At 36.7% G+C, this 7,979-nt stretch overlaps 1 protein-coding gene across 1 annotated transcript; it reads right to left on the bottom strand.

Moving 5' to 3' along the window:
- Nucleotides 1-339: 339 nt before the first annotated feature.
- APG2 (Sec-independent periplasmic protein translocase) lies at nt 340-7,928 on the bottom strand. Its single transcript, XM_088985181.1, has 4 exons — nt 7,517-7,928; nt 5,293-5,606; nt 3,799-4,089; nt 340-878 (listed from the first exon to the last, which is right to left on the bottom strand). The coding sequence occupies exons 1-4, from the start codon at nt 7,764-7,766 to the stop codon at nt 669-671; spliced, it is 1,065 nt and encodes a 354-aa protein (XP_088841307.1). The 5' UTR covers nt 7,767-7,928; the 3' UTR covers nt 340-668.
- Between the last annotated feature and the right edge of the window lie 51 nt (nt 7,929-7,979).

Here is a 7,979-nt window from a genome sequence, read left to right as displayed (position 1 = left end):
CAATAAGACTTACTGTAACAGTTGATGGCGAGCAGTTGATCAATTCTAGTCTGAGAGAGAATTCATGAAAAAGATGTATACAACTATACATATGGTAGGGAGAGAGAAATTCTTAGTTTTGCTAAATGCTAATAAGGTAGGGAGGGATCAGTTCTTTCTTAACTTTGTTCGAAATGCTAGCAAACCTCTCAACAAGTAGCTGATGCCAGCCATGAAACCATGGGTGACTTGTAAGGATTTGCTCAAGAAGTTGAGTTACGAGTACAATCCCATGAAATAACAACTACCAGAATATAGCGCCACAAGCCATACCGTTTATACCTGTGAGAAGCAAACCACTGGAATGAAGTATAGTAATCTGAATTAGAAAAAAGAATAATCATAGCTAAGATGTCCATGACCAATCACCACTTGCATTCTAGCTAATAGATACATCAAGGGATGACGGGGCAAGGAACAAAGTAATTTGAATATAGCGAGTTGGTGATGTGATCGAACTTGTTACAAAGTATGAGTGAAACAGAGGGTGGAGATGGGTAATTTCCCACCCTTGTTTTTCCCTACTCTCTTCGTGACTCAATATACATCCTCTTGGCAGCCATGTGAACAATCCGTGTTTTAGTAATTACGCAAAGGAGCTTTCATATGCTGCCATGACATAATATTAATTAACGCCCACTAAGCTTTACCATCCAAGCACCACCCAAGTAGAGACCCAACAGGGGACCCGCCAACAAAATCTGAGTTAAAGGATCAGTTGATGGTGTGAGCACCGCAGCTGCCACAACAGCACCAACCACAACGTATCTCCAAATTGATAGCATTTGGTCTCCTGAAACTAGACCAAGTTGCCCCAGTAGAAGTTGTATAACTGGAACCTGTGAAAGAAAAAACAGAAGATGATGGAAATGAGGTTGTGGACTTTAAATACCTATAAACATTAAATAGACTAAAAGAGACCCAACCAAATGAAAATAACAGGGTTAATGCAGCAGAACTTGAGGGTAATCATCATATAATGGTCATTAGACTTTATATTTTTCTAATAGTACTCAATCTCATGAGTTTGATTTGGTTCAACAGGACCCTGAATTGACTGCTCATCCCTAACTTTACGTTGGTCAGGCTAGCATCTTAAGACCTTAAGTTGGGTTTGGTGGAAAATTTTCAATTCAACCAAGGTACTTGCATTGGGCACTTAATAGTCTGTTTGGATGCTGAGAAAATGATGGGAAAGGAAGCATCTTCCTGGAACATTCTTTTTTCTCAATGTTTGTTTTCAGAGAAACGATGGGATGGGAATGGAAAAACAAGGGATATGAGATCCCAAAATGAAGGACGTGGGGTCACACCATTTTGGTGAGACCCCACTGAGAAAGGCATTATTGAGAAAGTTTTAGCGAGCCTTGTCAGAGAGATATTGGGCTCCCACTGAGAAAGGGGTTGAGGAATCAGACAATTCTATCCAAATTACCATCTTGTGGCTGGCCCCAAGGCTCAAGGAAAAATTAATCAGCTCAATCTTGAGGTTCATGGCTCACACCTTGTGGTGCCTTGTGTTAAGGACATGGATTCTATATGTTCATCAATCTAAAGTTCTTAGCACAAATACTGAGTTGAATATCAACTTTACTTTAAAATACATTATATATTATTTAATTTGTTTAGAAAGCATTTTATTTGGTATATGTAACATATTTAGGGTTGTTTAAAACTCTTTTGAGGTTTGCTTTACACTAAAAGATCTTCAAAGTACTCCTAACCTATTACTTTTTTCTTTTTTTGATAAATGAGAGTAGTTTTATTAATTCAAATAACGAAAATACAATCAGCCTAGGAGGAGGCACGAGATGTTACCTCCCCCAAAGACTCAACCATATACACTAAACATGCCCAAGCCTGAAACACAATTACAAAGTAGCCCAAAACAGATCTCCCCTTGACACCCCTTGCTTGGCCAGAGAATCAGCCATTGCATTTGCTGATCTTCTGACCCACTGAAACCTGACAGTCATATTTCTTGTCATCCATTTAACTTTCTTTAACAGATCCCTGTAGCCCCAACAAGCTGTTTCTGGGCTAATCAGCCAGCCTACTCCTAACCTATTACTTTGCAACATGATTGTTTTTCTTTGATAAGTAATGATCAAATTTTATTAATGAGAAGAAAGATAGACCTTATCCACTAGAAAGAACCAGTGGCAAGACAAGGCTCAAGGAAAAATTAGTCAGCTCTATCTTGAGGTTCATCGCTCACATCATGTGGTGCCAGTTGTTAAGGACATGGATTCTATATGTTCATCAATCTAAAGTTCTTAGCACAAATACTGAGTTGAATATCAACTTTACTTTTCAATACATTATATATTATTTAATTTGTTTAGAAAGCATTTTATTTAGTATATGTAACATATTTAGGGTCGTTTAAAACTCTTTTGAGGTTTGCTTTACACTAAAAGATCTTAAAAGTACTTCTAACCTATTACTTTGCAAAATGATTGCTTTTCTTTGATAAGTAATAATCAAATTTTATTAATGAGAAGAAAGGTAGACCTTATCCACTAGAAAGAACCAGTGGCAAGACAAGGCTCAAGGAAAATTAATCAGCTCAATCTTGAGGTTCATGACTCACACCTTGTGGTGCCAGTTGTTAAGGACATGGATTCTATATGTTCATCAATCTAAAGTTCTTAGCACAAATACTGAGTTGAATATCAACTTTACTTTTCAATACATTATATATTATTTAATTTGTTTAGAAAGCATTTTATTAAGTATATGTAACATATTTAGGGTCGCTTAAAACTCTTTTGAGGTTTGTTTTACACTAAAAAATCATCGAAGTACCTCTAACCTATTACTTTGCAACATGATTGTTTCTTCTTTGATAAGTAATAACCAAATTTTATTAATGAGAAGAAAGATAGACCTTATCCACTAGAAAGAACCAGTGGCAAGAACACTACAGAAGAAATAAAAGAAACGGCACAGAGCTGAGAAATCAAAAGATAATACTAAAGTAAAGTCAATCTGCTGCTCAACCCCAGAGCCTGGTGCCCTCCATACAAGATGTGGCCTTCCCACGCCATTTAAGGCATTGACAGATAAAGGGGTGTACCTGAATTAGATGTCCATCAAAAGGGGCAAAACCTTAGCTTCTTAATTACAGAACAGCTGTAGAAATTGAAATTTGACTGATGATTTTTGTAAATTGTTGATAGAACATCATTACTTTTCAATATATAACTAGATTTGTTTAAGTGATGGTACTTCATTTATATATGTTTTCCCATATAAAGAAAAATTCTGTACATTTTCACTTTTAATTCTTCTTTTCCCTATGCTTCATGCATCTGGAGGTAATACCTCTCTTTATAACTACACATCTTAAAGTAGTGGGATCTGCATGCTTGCATGTAAGCATGCATGCAAAGTTATTAGAAGCTTTATGGAATAATGGTAGGATATAAATATTGAAAAAAAGAAATTCAAAGACAACAAAATTTCAAGTATGGTAATGGATATTATATAGATAAATATATCTTCATCCATATTCCATGTCCTTTATTTTTCAGAAAATAAATACTCCCATGTCTCTATCAAAGTGTCAAGGCATCAAATCCCCAACTTGGTGCATATTTACAAAAAAAAAAAAAAAGATAAATTGGAAATATTGTTAAATAGAAAAAAGGATCCATGAATTGAGCTTCTTGATTTCAAAAGCAAATCACTCAAAATAATGGTCTAAAGTACAAAATGACCATAAATAAATGATGTCCTTCTATGGAGAATCTTTACCTGAAAAGACAGTCCTGTACTGAACATGAGTACCAGTACAAACTCAAAGTACTGATCAATGGACCATAAAGATTCAACCACTCCTTCTGCATAGTTAACAAAGAAGTTCAAGGCTGCAGGAGTGAGAACCCAGTAGGAGAAGACAATACCAGCATAGAAAAGTACAGAGGAGCCTAAAACAATTGGCCCCAGAAACCTTCTCTCTGCCCTTGTTAGACCAGGAAGAACAAAAGCTATGATCTCATAGAGAATGACAGGGCTCCCTAAAAGAAGTCCACAGTATCCAGATACCTGCAGTGCACAATTAAAAGATTTGGTGTGATATTCAGTGACATATATTTCTTTAAGGCAAGTAGGACTGTAAAGGGGAAAAGAACTTCCAAATTTGAAAACAACAGTATTGGTATTTGAAAATACCATACAACAATGATTTGCAAGCACCATAGTTTTCTAAGTGGTCATGAGACTTAATTAGCTCATAGAGTTCAATAACCACTTAAATGGTTCTTAGTTAATCAATGTTGCCTGCAATTAAATTCTTTTATCAGCTTGAGGTTAGTTATTTTCCACACATGAAAGGGTCTTTTACATTGGGATGTCGTTGGTTTGACCAAGTTGCTTTTTTTATATTCTTATTTTACAGTAATCAGGTAAAAGTCAAAGGCAAGGAGGAAGACTCTCACCCTCTTTTCAGGGCTAAATAGTGGTATGAGGTTCGTTTAAGAGTGGAGGTGATGACCCTCCTTGATATTGGCAAATCAATTGGGTCTCGATTGAAGTAGAAGGGGGGGGGGGAGATTCATAATTGGTAATTGGATGGCTGCAGGAAGGTTGTTTAAGGGTCTGGACTTGTAGACAAGCAATGAGAGAATATGGAGGTTGGAAAGAGAAATTGATGTAAAATTTAATTCGGTTAGAAGATCAGCTAATGGCCTGGTTGACAGCTTAGCTAAACAGGGGCCAACCAGGGCTGAGTTTTTTTTTTGGGGGCAGCATTGTAATTGTGGGGTTTAGCACTTCTTTTTTGGGGTGCTTGTTTCTGTTTATCATTATTAATTAGTGCATGAAAGTTACTGTTTCCAATAAATAAAATTCAAAGGAAAGGATCCTTAATGACACATTCCTTTACCAGATCAAACAAAAAATGATCATTGCAACAGATTACAGGAAATTTTGTACAGAAAACTTTTGGAAAGCAAAGAGAGGCAAATTGTTATCCACTGCTGCTATTGGTATAACAAGGGAAAATGGAAGTTTCCAGAATAATAATCCAAATGGGCTTTCTTGCTTGAGATGGTCTCTTCCCAGAACCAGCAATTGGTTCTCAGAAGCATCACTACAGCTACCAGTTCCAGTCAAGAAGAGTGCATGGGCCTACTGTTCTACTTATTATAGCATTTGGAACAGGTAGAAAGTGAAGTTTGCAAGGAATTTAACAGGAAATATAAAAAATGCACAGCAGAATGAAAGAAGCATTTTACTTGGTTCTTCTACCTTTAACGTTGTAAAGAAAAACTCTCCTGGTGCAAGCTGCAGAAAGCGAACACCTTGTGAACTAACAGGAGCTTCAAGAAGCATTATCAATTCCTTTGAAAAAGCAAAACATCCTAAAATAGCAGCTCCAACTGCCAGAACAGATACAAAGATTCTCTCGCGTAGCTCCTCTAGATGATCAAATAGAGTCATCTCTTTATCATCTGGAAGTTCTTCTTTGTTAGGATAAAGGAAATTATAAAGGGCACTATCTTTGTCATCTTGGTCCACATTTTCGATAATTTCTTCATTCAATTTATCCGCCACATCTACAACTGCCAAGAATCCCAATAAGAAATAAGGCATCAGACTCTGGTTAAAATACAGATACAACTTTCCTTACATGAGAAAAAGGTTGCACAGTGCACATCTAAAACTAAAACAAGAAGACAAATATGTAAACAAAACTTACTAGGTATGTTAAATGCATCTGAACTAATTCTTTGATTAAGAGTAAGATCATCCTCTTATTTGTAGAATTCCTTATAATTTTCTATGTATTTGAGAGCATTTTCTTGCTTGAGAGTGAGGGTTTTGTTTTTCTTGTTGTTCATACATAATGGTGCTTGTCAATTACCACTTTTAGGACTAAGCCTGGAATCCCATGGATATTCCTTTACTGGAGCACATATTAGGTATAACCATTCTCCTTTTTTTGCACATGGAGTTCCCTCTTTCATAAATATGTTGGGCAAGCAGACAAGAGCTCTTGGGAAATCTGGATCCGCTAGAAAAATTAATGAATATGAACTGGATTGGTTTAACTTCCACATAGCACCTTTTTCCTCCCCCCACCCCCACCCACTTTTTTTGGATGAATTTCCTTTCCCCCTTTTGTGATCCTCCATTCCCAAGGTTTAAAGATTTCACTGAAGATCATCATCATCATCATCATCCATGCCTTATCCCAACTATATGGGGTTGGCTACATGAATCCTGTATTGTCAATCTATTCTATTTAAAGCCATACCTGCTGTCAAATTTTTAGTGCTTAAATCATTTCTTACTACTTCTAACCATGTCCATTTTGGTCTACCCCAAGCTCTTCTAGCCCCTTCAATGTGTAACAAATCACTTCTAACTGGCGCAGTTGGTCTTCTATGTACATGCCCAAACCACTTAGTCTACAATCATATCCTTTCTAGTTTTTCCACTCATCCATTTTAGCATTTACATTTCTGCCACATTCATTTCCTGTTATGATGTTAGCTAGAAGTATCTTTTATCCCTGTTAAATAGAAGTAAATGAGTATCATTATCATAAAAGAAGTTTATCAAGATATCTGGAGAGAAATATTTCACTGATTCTTCTAACAATTTCTTTCAATGGAGAAGAAGTGTACAAATACAATTAGAAGTACACCAGGAGTGATTACTGTGCAACTTTGAGCACTCATATGAGATACAAGTGCCCTTGAAACTTGAAAGGTAGTCCCAGTAAGGACTAGTGTTAATGTGTTATCCAGAAAGAAAAATATGAATATAAGTTGAATCCAGGAGCTCAGTATAGATTGATGAGGTTAGTGAAGGAGAGCTAGAATGTGTGAAGATACTACACCTGTCAAAAAACATGGCACGTGAGGCACTTCATGGTGCAAACCTGATAATTGGGATAATTTATTAAAACCAGAAACAAGATCATAAATGGCGCAACTAGCAATCAAATTAATTCTTCTCCCTAATGGGTGCAAGAAAAAGATCAAAGGCCTAAAACTGGTGAAGACTGAGGCTGCGGTAAGATTTCCAAGTCTTAAAGGAATTGGACATAACTCAATAGTACAGCATACTACAACCGTTGTTTTAAAAAGCTTGACAAATGGTCAACACATTCTGCAGCTAGAGACCTATAGGGCTTATACGGGTAACTGCTCATACTCGCAATAATACTCGTCGCTTAAAAAGAAACAATACTTGTAATATAAGTCAGAATTGGCGATAATAGTGCAATCATAATTAGTAATGTTTCAAAGAGGAAGCACAGAAAGAACTCATCTCCAAAAATGCTGAATAAGAACAAATTTGGGAAAGGAGAGCAAGATAAAGCAGTAATAGTCATATAACAACTACCACAAAGAAAACTGTTAAAAAAGAATGAACCCATCTCAACAAATCCACTGAGATAGAAAACCTTATAAGTAAATGAATAAAACCATCCAAAAAGATACGAATTCAGGAAATTAAATACCTGGTCTTTCTTCAATAGCTGAGCCAACACCACCCAACTGCTTCTGTTGCTCCTCCACATCTTCTACAGCAAAGCAAACAACTCGACCGAACCTTTTCCGGCCGAGCCTCTCTGAAATCTGAAACCCAGCTTTTCCTCTGTTGATTTGCAAAGAAGTGCTTCGTTTCGCGCTCGAACTAAGACGGTTAAAGCAGCGGTTATTAAGCTGCAAATGAGAGATCAAAGGATTCAAAGCAGCTGTGCTTCCCATCTCTAATGCCGAGACTCTCCAGCAGTTCAGCCCAACCGTCGAAATGGCATGGAAAGGGATAATTGGACCCTTAATCTGGATTTGAATAGCGTACCAAAAAAAGAGAATCACGATTCCATATAAAATCTGAGTTCGTGGCTTAACTGGCGGCTAATATTGGAGACGAAAGCCCACGGCGCATTTTAGTCGTATATACTGGAAATATTCTATTGA

The sequence above is a fragment of the Nelumbo lutea genome, chromosome 4 (genome assembly GCF_056320005.1).
Source record: "Nelumbo lutea isolate HS-2025 chromosome 4, American lotus-T2T, whole genome shotgun sequence".
Lineage (NCBI taxonomy): Eukaryota > Viridiplantae > Streptophyta > Magnoliopsida > Proteales > Nelumbonaceae > Nelumbo > Nelumbo lutea.
Note: the sequence above shows the minus strand (reverse complement) of the source record. Positions and strands in the feature narration are given on the sequence as shown.